Here is a 16,233-nt window from a genome sequence, read left to right as displayed (position 1 = left end):
ATGCAACTTAGGTTTCAGCCCGTACGAAGTTCAGAAGTACGATTATAAAGGGTCACTTAGGTATCTAGTTAAACATCGAGCAAATTTTTAATTTATAATCTACTTAATAAATGAAACATAAAAATGTTGAAGGAATTTTAATTAACATGTGATGAAGAAACAAAATCAATCTCTTGTAAAAGTATTAATTTCAGTATATAGAGTCGTATCCAACCAAGCTTGAATAACATATATATCGAGATAGATTTTTTTCTAGTACTACCTGATAACATAGTTTAAATACAAAGAGATGTTCACAATTTTTTAAAACTGTGAATTAAAACAAAACTTACTTTTCCATGGATTGTCCTTGCAATGATATATAATATTTAATAAAACTTTTGCTCTGATTTATAGATGCTTCTGTCAAAACCCTTTACAACTATTGCATGTAACCCCTCTCATTTATACCTTCACTAGCATGTATCACTCATCAACTATTTCAGTAACACTTAAGTTTGTCACAGCCCCAAAATCCGACGAGGTTCGATCCCTGAGTTTGTGCAATTCGGTGCAGTCTAGAGTCAAGTGGATAAATACCAACTATTTAGTCGTTTGTGGAAAGCTCTAGAATTAAGCTAAGTGGTCCATCACCTTATCCATTAAAGCCTCAATTTATCTTAAATCTTGATCCATCACAATCAACTAGGGTAGCCACCAAGGCCATCTACAAGTATTTTAAAAAAAAGCCAACAACCCCTTGTATTGGAGATGTATTATAATAATAATTCTAAATTAATTATGATGTGTTAGACTAAGGAGAAAAGATCTGTTAGACTAAGGAGACTTTTGAGGAGATCAACCTTAATAGGTATTTTTGATATTAAGAGTAGAAATCAACGAACACTGTAGGTGTAATATGATTTGTTTAGTCCTTATCAACTTTTATATGAGTTTTATTTTTAGATTTCTAATTTGAGCTCAAATCCAAGATCCGAACCTATTCAGGACGTTGGGGGTGTGATACATCACCCTGGATTCACAAGGGAGCGGAAGCTTATCTGCAAATTTATCCTTTTTAAAATGTGAATAATGTGAATGAAGGGGTCAAGGGGGTGTAAAGAGCTACTAAAATAATTAAGGGGCGATAAGTGCTACTGAAGGTATAGATGAGGGGTTATATGAAATTTATCCTTACAAATATGTTATTTCCAAAATCTTTATTCTTTAAGTCATTTTCTTCTTATTTTAACCTTGCATGAGTTCACTATATCTCAAGTTCTTTCAAAGTTAAATTAAATGTAAACATTCATTTACTAATTGACTTAATATTGAAGGGGATGTGCTCGTTAAATCTCACCTCTCCTTAGCAATACTTCAAAGAAACATTGTGTAGTAATAGTTGAATAGTGGAGCTCACTATTTTAGTCAATTATGACAATTCCGAATGTATTATGTATCGGTATTATTGTAGGAACCTTTGTTAAAAAAAATTTCCCATCGGAATGTCATAATAAGTCATAGGCCATCAGGGAATTGTTGCTGTGAGCCTGTGACCGAAGCTAAGATGGTTATATCATACATGCAACTCTTCTAATATATTGCTCTTATGTCATGCTTTTTTTTTTCCAATGTAATTTTTCCCACGGAGACTGAATGTTGTGACTGGTTATCGAAATCGTGTCAAGCTTTGTATGATCTTAGGCTTCTTACTTCATGCCAGATTTGGCCAATCATTTGAGATAGCAGCTTGCCATAAAACCTAAAAACCTAATTGGCTGATTGCTAACGTACATTGTTAATCATGTAGTTAAAGCTTGTCGAACAAGGTATAACACCTTCTAGGGTGCAGTATTTCCACTTACACAAATCATGGCTATCCTAAAAAGTTCTGTTGAGTCATGCATATCACTTGTTTTTTTCCCTGGATTTTTCATGTGTTCTTGGCGTGGCTATGTCCATGCAACGTAGTTTGGAATAAGATTCTGTGATCCCTGAAGTCTGTGGATTCTTTAATTAAGATTAGAATTAATTCTTAATTACATATGACACCTTTCAATCTGTATAACCGGCATAATATAGAAGATTTTAATCTTAGGATTAATTGCATATTACACCTTTCATTTTTTCTGTTTCATTTATATCCTTAAAGTGAATTATTATCACAATATCACCTGACACCCCTTCGGTTCATGAGCACTTACAAAAATACAAAGTGGACATTTTCATTGAATCCCTACCCAAGTGTCTGGTGCTAATAACCCACTAGAGGGTTTATAAGTTTTGTACAGGGTATAGATTTTCTAATGTGTGCTTGATCCTCTATTGGTAAAAAGAAAATAGGTGCTGAAGCAAGACACAACAGTCCTACTTTGAAAAAAGAATGACAGTGAGGCATTCCATGATTTTAACTTGGAAGTACTCACAGAAGCATACATACTCAAAGTAGAAGAGGCTTAGGCCAAGCAGATAAGTTTCCCCCTTGAACAGGAAGCACCGAACTGCAACAAGCAATGAAAGGGGGGAAACCCAGGTGGTGTCCTCTTTATTTTGCAGGTTGATGTGGAGTCGTGGACATGGTCAATAACCAAGACCAGCAGGCCGCCTTAGTTTTCTTAACAAGTATAAGTGAATCTGATAATAGCTTTGAGGTAAAATAGGCAAGCTCTTTAGGCTTGACATCAAGTATAATGTAAAGTTAGCATGCAGCTTTTGATTATCTGGAGTTACAAAAAAGCCCTACTCTAGCCTTGGCGGTGCACTGGATTAATGATCCTTCCTTTCCATCTTGGGGTGAAAACAGAACCGTAGGACTAATGTTGCCTTTGCCTGACTTTATGCTTTTGTTGCCTCCTGTCTGTTGTCCACTCCTCATGGTCAAGTTCATAAAGGACCTTTCTTTTAAATGAAATGGATTCATGAGTGAAACACTACAAAAACAATAAGCAAAGCAGCTTAGTGTGTTTTGAGGGCTTTTCAGCCATCAATATTTAAGATAGTCTCGTAATTGTGCTTCATTATAAAATACCAAGATTTTGAGGTAAACAAAATGTGTCACGATCAGCTTTTTGTTTGGAAAACTAATCCATTCAAACTTTAAGTTCAATATATGATACTCTTTATTCCACTTAAATTAAACAACTTTTTTTTCTACAAATTATCATTAAGAGGTCTAATATGAGGAAAGTTTCCAAAATTATCATTTAACTAATACATACTTAACATTTGTAGAGTGTCACTATATGGGTACTCTAAGAGACAACATGCTTGGGACCTTTGATATATATTTCACGCATCTTGGAAGTCCACTGCATGTTTCATTCAGTGAGGAAATGTCCGTAGTAAATACGCTTTTAAACAATATTGGGGCTAGTTGTGTCAGTCCTTTCTTTATTCATTCAGTTCTGTTGAGAGTTTCTCTAGATTTCTTTGTTATGTGCTTCCCTTAGGATTTATTTCATGGAGATTTGACCTACTTTTCTTATTGCCTGAGGATATATAAGCAGCCACTCTCTTCTATCGTGGCTCGGGACAGATAGCTAAAAACCAAGACATTAATTGCTAAAGGGGTTTATTTACTGTGTTGTCTTACTCTATATCTTGATAAAGCGATTTATTGGGGGGAAAAATACTTATAAGAGAGCATCTGTTTCATGTAGTTGTTAAAATGAGGAAATGTGTTTTATTGTTGTGTTTATTTCATCTGGATGCTTAATGGAAACAGTTGTCCAAGCTTTAGAACTATTCCTCATGTTTACTGGAATCTTGCTAACTCATTTAACAGCTTCTGTTGGTTCAAGATGGTAAACTATATGGGCGGGACCTCTTTTATGATGTGATTTCAAGAGCTTTCGCTCTAAAAGAAACTTCAATGGACCAAGGATCTCAGAGGAAGGAATTTGTAGTGCAGCTAAGCCAGGTTGGCATATTGTATCTCTTATTTTCTTGCTTAGGAGTTTTCATCACTTCTGAAACATAAGAATTTTTTGTTCTGTTGGATTTTGCAATGTTTTATATGAGTTTTTGAACATGCAGCTGATGATCAACTTGCTTAAAATTCTTTGTACAAACACTGCATGGCAGCGGCGCAAACTGGGAAAGATTCTACAAGATTGGAGCATAATTTCCATTCAGGTTTGTGTTCTTTCCTTCTAGTGCAACTTTCATGAAGTTTCTTGTCTACAAGGTGTCTTTCTTTTGTATCTCTTTTAGCTGTTTTCGTTGTACAATTGTATGTCCAAGATTTAGTTCTGCTCAAGTTCACATGTAGTGGTTCTGTTTCTGTTTTTGCTTTTTTTTTTTGCTTCTAGATATAGTCATTTGATCTTGTTGAGCACATGTTATTTTGAAGATATATGCTTGTGAGTTGTGACGATCTAAGCAATTTAAGTGACTATCCCTTGTTCAATGATATGCAGGTACTTTTGCTAAAAAGACAATTGAGAAAGGTGTATAAAGGGTTATCTATTCTATCTATAAATATATCAAAGTAATTGTTTTTGAACAAACTTGATTTCTATGTTCACATGCTGTCAAATAGTCTTCTGGAATTCATGCTTAAAAATGTTAGTTGGGTTCAAAAGAGACTTGAATTGCGGGGGTTAGAAGTGTGAATTTTTTTAGGAGTTTAATTTTAAATAGATTAGTGGCAATTCTAATTGATTTTATCTATCATGATGTTTTTTGTTATTATCGCCTTATGATTTTTTTGTGTCTTAATTTATTCCTATAAATGGGTTATTTGTAGCAGTAGATGAAAACTCAGCTTATGTGAGATACCCTGCATACAAGCTGCATTGTCTTGGCATGTGAGTTGCTAGGCATGTGAGTTGCCCCGGTGTGAGGCCTAACATTTGATCTTTTAGTTTATTAAATGAGCACAATTTCAATATTTGTTTTTTAAAATATTTATCCAAGTAATTATCCTCAACAAATCTTCATCCATTCAATCTCCATCATTTAGTATGAGAACAATCCTTGATTCATGAATGAACATTAAGATTCTGAAGAAGTTTTACAGTCGGACATGAAGAGCTTAATATTGAAGTCATGATCGACAATCAGGGATATAAATTTTGTTCGATTTCTGCTAGAATTAATCACTGTTATAAATTGCAGCAAATAGTGTCGCAATTGCAGAGCGGATGCAGGCTCCTTTGCAATGATTTCGGCCAATTGCATTGCCGAAAAGCATTTTGTGCGTAATTCACTTGCAATAGTAGCCGTTAGCGGGCAATAGCAGGTGATAGCGATAAATATCAGGTAAAATCCGCTTTTTACCCGTTGTATACCGCTAATTAAGTGAGTTGGGTTTTTTCAATATCCCTAACCAGACCAGCACCAACCCAACCCACAACAAATTAATAACCCCAAACCCCTCTCGTCTCTCTCTCCCTCATTTTGTTGCTCTCTCTACTCTCGCATCAACCCGACTCATTGTTAAACCCCAAAATCCTGAACAGTCTCCCTCGTCTGCCATTACCTCAAACTACCTCAAACTGCTTCCCACCGACTCTTACTACCTCGTCCCTTCACTATCTCCTCTCGCCACTCACAATCACTACCTCTTGCGCCAAAACCCTAACCGCCTCAACTCCACTAGATCATCGTTGAATGTCTGCAACTTCACCAACAACTCCTTAACTTTAGCAACTCCATTACCTCCTCCGGTCCTCATCGCCATCTCCACTACATTAAGATCGATGCCGACAAGAGCAACGTCGAGTAGTAGGTAGGTAATTTCTTGCTTTTTCTATTTTTTTGACTTATGATCTGATTATATTAATTGATGGGCAATTAGTGTTTTTAGATTTATCTTTAATTCTTTTTTTAATATTTATATATATTTAAATTGGATTGCTATTTAAGTTTGCTCTTTCCGTTGCTATTTGCCGCTATAGCCCCAAATAGCCTTATCGGTATGCGATGCTATCTGCTATCGATGTCTTTGGAATTAATATAAAATTATAATTTTCAATCCTCACTATAACTTTAAAGTTTTGGTGTAATGGTTTGAGAGCTTTAAGATGGTATCAAAGCAATCCAGGTTCAAATCCTAATGGTCATGATTTTAAATTAGATTTTCTAAAAATTAACACCCATGTGTGAGCTAGCTTTTGTCCCATAAAAAAGGAATTGAACCCGAGTGCATTTTAGAATTAATACAAAATCATAATCCTCAACCCTCACCACAACTTTGGAGTTTTGGTATAATGGTTCGAGGGGCTTTAAGAATTTCAAAGCTCAAGATCCTGTTCAATTTTAAAACTTGAGGTTGAGTTTTCTTCAAGCACAAGATATTTGAAGTAGGCTAGATTACTTGGGTATGAGTATGGGAGAGGGTAAGTGTAGGGGATACAAGAAAGATGTGAAAAGTAGGGTACGGGGACACGACTATATTAATCTTTTTTCAATAAAATACATATCTAAAATTTTGCATGCAAGATAAGCAACAATTGGATGATTCCTAACACTTACGATTAAGTCAAGCCCAGGCATAATTGAACTCCCTACTTCCTTGATTGCTTTTTTGGAAGAATTATACTTGCTTGAGACAAGCTGAAACCCATGCCCACAACAATTTAAAACTATAACTCATCTCCAAACTTAAGTCTGGCCGACAATTGGACACTTTTTAATTCTCAAGGTTGATTCAGGGCCATGTCTGCTAGTTTTGCTTGTACAAGTCTACTTTTTAGAGTCAAGCCCAGGCCTACAACCAGTTCAAAAGCACAACCCATTTCCAAACGTCATGCTAACTCATTAATCAAGATTAAGAAAACACAAGATTCCATGTATACATCAACGGCTGACCTACCTACAAACTCTTTTTCACAGACATGGATCCCAAATTCATCTCTTTCAAAACCCAACGTCCTCCTTTGTTCAAAACTCATCTTTGAACCTAAATTCCCAAATTTCTCAAAGTAGGGTTTCAATTTCTCCACTTCAACCGTAATCTTAGGCTAAGAAAAGGACAGTAAGGGTCTACGCAAGGTTAGAAGCAAGTGACACAAGAAAATTGTTCGTGACCACCTCCAAGATGGTGATCCGGGCTGGAAGTTTCTTCGTTCGTGTCCATGCTAGTTCGGATGCTTACCCGACCTCGACACTTGTCGTACATGTGTACAGGAGGGTTGGAGACGTGTCGGTGTATCGTAGGAAGCAGATAAATAGATTTGAACTAATGGAGTTAGAATGGTTTTTTATTTATTTATGAGATTTTAGATTGTATTAGCATTTTCATTTTCGTAGGATTTTTCATTGGATTTTAATGTTAATCAAGATTAGTTTTTGTCACGCCCCGAAAATTATAGTGGAAAATAGATACAAATACGTGATAGCAGCGACCCGTGCACAAAGACAAATTTCATGCACGTATCAAGCCTAACACTTCATATCATATAACTTTTCTCAAAATATATAAAGCTACTGACTATGTTGCATAGATACGGGTACAGGTACGAGTACGGTTACGGAACACGGCAAATTTGTAAAAAGTAAGGTACGGGGACACGACTATATATATATAAAATAATTCACTTTAGATCAATATTGAATTAAATTTCTATTACATTTTCATATTTTTCGTTATGTAAAGTGGAGATTATAAATAAGAAACTAAATATAGCTCAGTTAACTCGAAATAAGTATCTATTTCAAAATCCAATGGCTGAAATGACTAAATTCTTTACTACCACTAATGGATGAATAATGAAATAGAGCAAATGTTTAAATGGAAAATAATCCGAAAGAGTAACAAACAACTAATCCCTGATCAATCCCAATCTTATATATCCTCACACTTATTTACTCTTAAATCCACTCCCGATCATTCCTCTACTTAGAGCACACCTGAACTAAAACCAGAATCCAAATATCAACCGGTAAACCTTGCGGTGTTATAGTTGTCCAAAAGAACAAAAGAAAGAAAGAAAGAGCAGGCCCCACTTTGAAATTCAATCACCAGCTATGTTATAGCTGTCTCCTCCCTCTCTCTCTATTTCTCATTCTCCTCAGTCCTCTCTCATCCCCAAACAGTAAACCCCCATCTTCTCTCTCGTCATCGAGGCGCTGAAATTGCTTCGTCGAGGCTTTGATTTCGTTGTCGAGGAGTTGATTTCGTGCTCGAGGAGCGGGATTCGTCGTCGAGGCGCTGAAATTGCTTCGTCGAGGCTCTGATTTTGTCATTGAGGAACTGGATTCGTCGTCGAGGTATAGGGTCGTCGCTTCAGTCGATGGGTTCGAAGGTGGTAAATGCATAATCGCTTCAGAGGATGTTATTTCAAGTGGGCTTGGGTTATTGGGCTCAAATAGCGCCCAATTCGTCCTCCGTTTCTAAATTTCAGGTGCGTTTTTTTTCTCCCCTCACGAGTGAATTTTTTGTCGTGTCCCTGCCGTTTGGGTGCGGATCTGCACCCAATACGTACCCGACACGGGTACGGGACCAAGATTGACGTGTCGGGGTAACATAGGCTGCTGATGATATAAGTTTAGAGCAAATTATATTATATGATCAAAAAGTACAACATGAAAGCTCGCTACTATTATGATGCCACTTAGCAAAGTGTTCATTCCAGAATTCAGTTGGCACATGCTATACGTAATTTGGAATTTTTTTTTTGAAAATGACGGGGTGAGCTAAAATACAGTGAGAATATTTTCCACTAGGGTTTCTATATCTAACAAAATAATAATTCTCAAAAACTATTGAATTATAGGTTTTGCACTTGAAATTGTAAAATGACATAATATTGTGTAAAAAAGCACATTATTATTATTTTCAGGAAAGAAATGCAATAATTTGAAATTCTTTCTTATGTGCAAACTGTGTATACTATCATGAATTCCTGAGTCTGACTTTTTTTTTAATCAAGATAAATACTGAGAAAGAAAAAAATTATAAAAATTTGTGCAAAACCAAAATATTACCCTTTTCTTAAATTCACATTAAATGTTAGAATCTCAAATCTCGATGAGTTATTCACATAGTTGCAACAATTTCCTTATATTTCATACTAAGGCTACAAATTATAGCCCAATAGCATAGGAATATCCAAAATACATCACATGACATATAATTCTCTAAAATAGAATGCAACTAACACTGTCATAGGCCGCCGACCATATCACAAATGCCCAAAAGAGCAACATCACAAATGCCCAAGAGGGCCACATAAAAATGCATTCACTATATGGCAAACACAAACAAAACACTTCATAGTGAACTTTTTAAAGATTTGAGGACATTAAAAATCTTTGTTGGATGATGTGGACTATAGGGGTGGCTCCTATGGATTTTGGAAGTGGCTCCCATCACACTCGCAATATAGCCCTGAGTCCCGCATGGCACTTAGTTCTACCCTTTCGATTAGGTAATTGATGCTTTTTCGAAAGCACATCACTTGTACCGGAATAATATTGTATGAACTTGATCACTTTGTCAACATCATAAACACTTTCAAATCAAATTGACAAGCATAAAACTCGTTATATCTATGAAACAGTTCACAGAATTCACTTTTGTCAATGTTGGTTTCAAATATCAAATCATGAGAAAATCTCTTGAATCTGTCAAACTATTGAAACACATTCAAAATACTTCATTCTTTAATAGCTTTCGTGTAAATCAGTATTCACTATTATTTGAGATCACATGAGAAACAAAATCACTTATCACATTTTATTAAATCATAATTTCTTTTCATTTTTTTACAGCAATCAAATTTACCTTTCATATCTCACACGAAATCAAGATCATATTATGGAGATAGGTTACCATGGTATAGGTCAATTCACATTTCATTTTATACATGAAAATAATAGAACAACTATCTCTCGAGCACAAGACAAATCAAGATATATAATACTAGTGCGATTTATATTGCAAAAATACTAATGAGAAATGAACTCAACTCTAGCGGATACGATTTCCTTAAACTTTGATCCCCTTGATATCTAGTTCCTATAAAATAAAATTATAAGGTTAATACCAAATTAAGTTAGACTTATACTATAGGTCAACTATTCCATAATCTCGATCCACATATGGTCAAATAATATTTAAGACCCAAAAAAAAGGGTCGACAAATTTTATAACATACTTTCTTCAATGTTGGATTTATTATCAATTTATGGCAAATCCAAAGGGCTTCAGATAGTTATACAGGCCCACTTATAGCCCTACTTAACTCTGTTTGGGCCTGTTTAAAAGCTATGTAAGTTTCGAGGACTTAACTAAATTTTTCCTAGTCAAACTCACAATTCTCGACTTAAGTGGGCTCATTAAAATGGTTCAGACGACGTAGGGTCTACATGAAAATTTCCCTTCCACTATATTATCTTGTTCTCATTTTGTACCCAACTCTTCTTCTTCCTCCTTTTTTTTCTCTTTTTTTTGTCATTTTTCCTTTACATCTACTACAGACGTAGCACCTCGCCCTCAAACTTTGTTCGATTGCTGGGGTCGGACCTATGGACAGTGGGGGCTCGCGGCGCTAGGGCAGCCGACGAAGAAGACTCGCTGGAGCTATTTTTTTAAAATTAAGATCAAACATTCCTATTCTAACTTCTTTTGTTCAATGACCACAAATCAAATTGTTCATCATCATCATCATTACCATTCGTACTAGAAATTCTAATTAGACAAGGAGGAAGAGTATTATACTTCAGAGGGTTAAAGGTTATTCAGTCCTCTTTCTTCTATCTTTTCAATTTCCTGTTGTACTTTCCTCGCCTAATTGTTCAGTCAACAAACTGAGGAAACAAAGATTTAGCAGAACAAATTAGTTCTTTGGTTTTAAGGGTCTCAAATTAAGTCGGTTGCCCTAGAGAACCCAAGGAAGACACGTTCGCATTTTGGCCAATTTCTCCAATAGCTAAGAGCCAACCCAAGTTAAGGGAAATTGCGACTTTGACAGTAAGCTTATTGGGATTTTTTCAAGAAACCCCTTACAAAAATGCAAATTGCATTAAGTTATTTTCAAGAAAAAAATAAATTAGTTTATGTGTTTATGGGCTACTACACTCTTCCCTCCTAATAAAAGGTTTCATCCTCGAAACTTAACATACCTCTAGTTCTCAAAGAGCTCCGAATACTTCTCTCACATAGAACCCTCCATTTCCCAAGTAGCTTTTCGCTTAGAGTGATTCTTCCACTGTACTTTTACTTATCGAATAATTCATCTTTTAAATACTTGCTTTTTATAATTCACTGTAGGCTCCTGTATTTCTTCATAAGTCAAATATTTAAATACTTTCGAAGAATTGACACGTGAAAGATGCCATGCATTCCAGATAGAGATGCCAATAAAGTCAACTTCATTGACAGCTTGTTGCATTGACTTCGGTCCAACATGTTTTGTCTCGTCACTACTCTGAGGAATGATAGACTTGTACGTTTCTTCCATATTTAATCTCGTAGGATACTGACTTTGTATTGCCTACTTCATATTGTTCACTAATAGAATTCACTTGAATTGTTCTGCATCTTTGTCCTTCAGGATGTACAGTAAACACAGATAAATGTGCCTTGATCAGAATTTTTTTAAACTATATATCAAGTACAAAACTCTAGATCTGAGCATCAACAATCCATATCCTGGTGTAGCTTAAATTCCTGAGTGCCCCTTCCATGCCATTCTTGAATCAATTTAGTGCCATTTATTAGTTGTGTTTTTTCCTTCTATTAGCCTCCCTTGAGATGAAATCAAATAAGCTAACCTCTTCCGCACCATTCTTGAATCAATTTAGTGCCATTCTATTAGTTATGTTTATTTCCCCTCTAACATCCTCCCTTGAGATGAAATCAAATAAGCTAAAGTTACATAAGTTGTTACAAGTTAAAAGTATCAAAAATCATGTTCGCCTTTTTCAGATTGATAGTTGATGATCATATCGTAATCCTTCAAAAGTCTTGGCAACCTCTTGGCTTCAAATTCAACTTTTAGTATGTGAATATATAGTTCAAACTTTTTTCAGTATAACTCTCACATTATGATACTGAAAAAAATTATTTTGTCTAAATCTTAAGGGCAATGATTACTGCCGCCAACTCCCAATTGTGGGGGATAAATTTATTCATATGGTTGTAATTGTCTTGAAGCATCTATATCCATTCTTTCTATTCAGCATCAAGTACACATTTTAGCTCCTTTCTTAGGTATTCCTACAGATGGCAACCTTGCATCTCTTGAAGGTAAATTAGGTATCGAGGTAGCCATTAGGCAATACCTAAATTCTTCAAAACTCTGCTGATATTTGTTGGACCAAGCAAGATTCACTCTCTTTAGGTGATATGAGTCAATGTGTGAGAATATGCGAGTAATATCCAATAATAACCTATCATGCAACGAAGCTACTATTTTATCTTTTTATTTTTTACACTAGTATACATCTTCCAAGTAAACATAACTTGTAGCTTTTCAAGGTCCCAAAAAATTCACCTTTAAAGAATTAGAAACCTGCTGGAAATATACATCCAACTCGAATTCACACTTCTTAACTTTTTTACATACAATTTCTCTCTTCCTCGCTTCTATAGTATAATCCCAAATAATTCAGATGCTCTTCCTTATTCTTTAAATATACTAGAATCATTAATAAACACCACAACATACTGAAATACTTTTATTTAAAAGATTCATAAAACTGTAGATTCATGAGTCCTAATGGTAACAATGAAAATTCATAATAATCATAATGGGTATAAAATAGTCTTAGAAGCATTCTCTATCTTGGTTTCAACTAATTGTAGCAAGAATGAAGATCAATCTCGACAAATACTTGAGCTCTTTTATTATTATTATTATTATTATTGATCAACTCACTAATCCTGAATAATAGATACTTTTATGGAAGGTTACTTGATCTATTTCATGAAAGTTAATATATGGTGGCAAGCTACCGTATTTTCCTCATTGCGAGCAATAATGAGTTTACCCCATAGTAATCTACTAATACTGATGAAACATTCATCTAGAAATTTTGGCAATTTCACCATAAGTCCTTCAACTTTATTGGTTCTATATGATAGAGCTCTAGAAATCAGATTCGGGCCTGGCACCAAATCAACTAAAATCCATTTTTATTATATGAATGGATTCCCAAAAGATCATCTGAAGAACCTTTCTGATATTCCCAAACAATTTGACTTCTCTAATAGAAGCTAGGTAATGCAAGCAATCATATTATCCGCAAACAATATGCTTTAAAGACTTAGATAACTCTTAGGAATTCTCGAGAATTACAATATTAATAGCAAAGTTCATGATACCAGTGAACTCTAGATATCAGTTTTTCACAAAGAATGAAAGCACATTTTAAAATTAATCACTCCATTCTCTATATAATATTGAAATCATGAATTTAATTTAATGTGCACCTCCTTGTCTCATTATCAAAATTTCTTATCATGTATAAACTTGCGGGATTGCAGTAATGCATAACGTCTCACAATTCTCGAGCACTAATTTGCTTTTCTTTTTTATGAATGACTCTGAAAAGCATATCTCATAGAAAATCTACTTTAAGTCGCTCCATCTTATCTTATAACTTATAAGAATTGGGTCCAAAAGTTTTCTTGTTTCGCAGCCACCAACCATATGCATAGTCATTATTATGAAAACTACTTTATCCGATTTCCTCTATTTCCATAATCAATTGTTCTACAATCATCAGATCCATGTTTTCTTTAAAGGTGAGTGGGATCAGTCTTTTAAATTTGTTCACATTATCTATATCTTGGATGACTATTATCATGAGTCATCAGTTGGTCACATATTTGATCATGTTGCTTAGTAATAGAAGTAGTAATTTCAGTAGCAGCTGGACATGTTATTATTTTCCACCTATCTATTTTGTAACAAAATTTTTAACAACTTGAGAACCTGTCATTCTATTGGTCATCTGTTCCAGTGTATTTGATGGTTCTCATGCTAACTTGAAATTTCAAGTCTTTGGCTAAAACATGACCTTGTCTACTTTAAAAAATTGGAGTCTATCATGAATTTACTTTTATATTTGTTGTTGTTTCCTGTAAACACTCAGGTTTTCCAGTCTTTTCATTCATGTCCTTTCAAATAAATAGGTGATTTACTTTTCCCTCATATAACCCTTCAAAACGGAGGCATTCCAATACTTTTGAGTTTTTTTAATACCCCTTTTGCACAACGGTAAAAGTTTCTTCCTTGTGACTTGAGGTCAGGAGTTTAAATCTCAAAACAAGCCTCTACGCAAAGCGTGGGGAAGACTGCATACATCTGACCCTCCCCAGAGCCCACAATGGTGGGAGCCTCGTGCACTGGGCCACCCTTTAGGAAATTACCCCTTTGGCACACATAATAACAACACCAACAACCACAACCATAACTGCTGCGCCTTCAACGTATATGGAGATCAAACCTAGACTCCCCGGGAGGAGCGACACGACTTTGCCATGTGATTTACTAGGCTACCCTAATACTTTTTAGAATTATTATTATAATCAAACACTATTAACAACAAGAGTTCATCTCAATTTTTTTTTATCCAGAGCAACGTTTTGAGCAGATCTTCCAAAATTTGAATTGTCTTCTCAAATTATCTTTCAATTACGTAATGAAAAGTAATATTGAACCTTTGTCTCGTCTTCAATGTTTTCTTTGTACCTTCAATAAGTTGATCTGTGACATGAATTTCTTTCATTAACTTCCTCTAGTATCCCGTAGGGCCTAAAAGAACTCAAGTCTTAATCACATTGGTAAGTCCTTTCCAGTTCGCTATATCTCTACCCTTTGAAGCACACTTTCGTTGGAGATAACGTGGTCATAGATTTACATTATAATATTCAAACTTGCATGTACTTAGTTTAGCATACAAGTCCTCATAAATTTTTGCAAAATGATCCTCAAATGATTCTCGTGTTTCTTTTTGTTCTGACATGCAATATATCAAAATATCATCAATAAGCATTACTACAAAATAATCCAAGAAGAACGTAAATACTTTACTCATTATAAGATTCATAAAAGTCATCATTATATTATGTCTCTTAATGCTTCAACAACAAGTTATAGTGATCATATCAAGATTGAAAGATTGTCTTTCATCCTTTCTTTTTTTTCCCGTATGAACACATCCATTATTAGCAAGAGAAACATCATCATATATTTCTAATCTATTCAATCAAGAATACTTTGTAAAAGTTAGGACAACTATGAACTGGTCATTCAACTTCAGATAACTCTATTCATCTTTATTTGCCTACTAGAAATAACTCATATTTCTTCACCATATGATCCCCGACTCTAAAATATATGAGCACATCGACAAAAAATACTACAAATTGATCCAAGTTAACCTTGTATGTCAAATTCATTGTGTCCAATGTTTGTTGCATTTTCAATCTAAACACCATCAACAAAATAAAGGAATTAACACTTCAAATGATACCTAACCACATTGATACCATCAACAAAATAAAGGAATTAACACCACAGTTATTTTTTTTAATTAAGATGAAACAATCCTATTCTAGCATCTCTGTTCAATGACCACAAATCAATTTGTTCACCATCATCATCATCATCATCATTCATGCTAGAAATTCTAATGGGACAAGGAGGAAGAGCAGTATATGTTAGAGATTTGTTAAAGGCTATTGGGTCCTCTTTCTTCCATTTTTTCATTCTCCTTTTGTACTTTCCTCACCTAATTGTTTAGTTAGCAAACTGAGGGAACGGAGATCGAGATCGGTACTGTAGGATTAAAGGGAACAAATAAGTTCTTTGGTTTTAAGGGTCTCAAATTAAGTCGGTTGCCGTAGAGAAGTCATGGTAGACACTTTCACGTGTTGGCCAATTTCTCCAATAGCAGAGAGCCAACCCAACTTAAGGGAAACTGGGACCTTGACAGCAAGCTTTTTGGACTTTTTTGCAAGAAACCCCTTACAGAAATGCCATTTGCATTCACTTGTTTCCAAGAAGAAAAAAAATAGTTTATTTGTTTGTGGGCTACTACAGTTGCACTTTTATTTGTTATTGTCTTAGATTTTGTTTTATCTCATTTATCTATAAAATATATTGTACTTTTTCATTTTAGGAGAGAAGAATGATGAAAACTAGCTTTTGTGAGATACTTGGCATGTGACGTGCGACAAGTATTAGTTTGGCAAGCAAGTTGTCTAGTTATGTGAGTTGCGCCGGTTTAAGTCCCAGGACTCACAATATTTGTATTTTCTCTTCATTAAGCAAGGAGTGCAAATTCAATATTTGTTTC

The 16,233-nt window shown here is 34.8% G+C and overlaps 1 protein-coding gene across 1 annotated transcript in view; it reads left to right on the top strand.

Moving 5' to 3' along the window:
- Positions 1 to 16,233, top strand: part of LOC109821187 (N-alpha-acetyltransferase 35, NatC auxiliary subunit) — a 42,666-nt gene that overhangs the window by 18,024 nt on the left and 8,409 nt on the right. The window contains exons 10-11 of the mRNA XM_020387376.1: positions 3,764 to 3,898; positions 4,015 to 4,113. Coding sequence (XP_020242965.1) covers positions 3,764 to 3,898; positions 4,015 to 4,113 — 234 coding nt within the window. The remainder of the gene's footprint in view (positions 1 to 3,763; positions 3,899 to 4,014; positions 4,114 to 16,233) is intronic.

Source organism: Asparagus officinalis, chromosome 8 (assembly GCF_001876935.1).
Source record: "Asparagus officinalis chromosome 8, Aspof.V1, whole genome shotgun sequence".
NCBI classification, from domain to species: domain Eukaryota; kingdom Viridiplantae; phylum Streptophyta; class Magnoliopsida; order Asparagales; family Asparagaceae; genus Asparagus; species Asparagus officinalis.
This window is presented reverse-complemented; position numbering and strand designations above follow the sequence as displayed.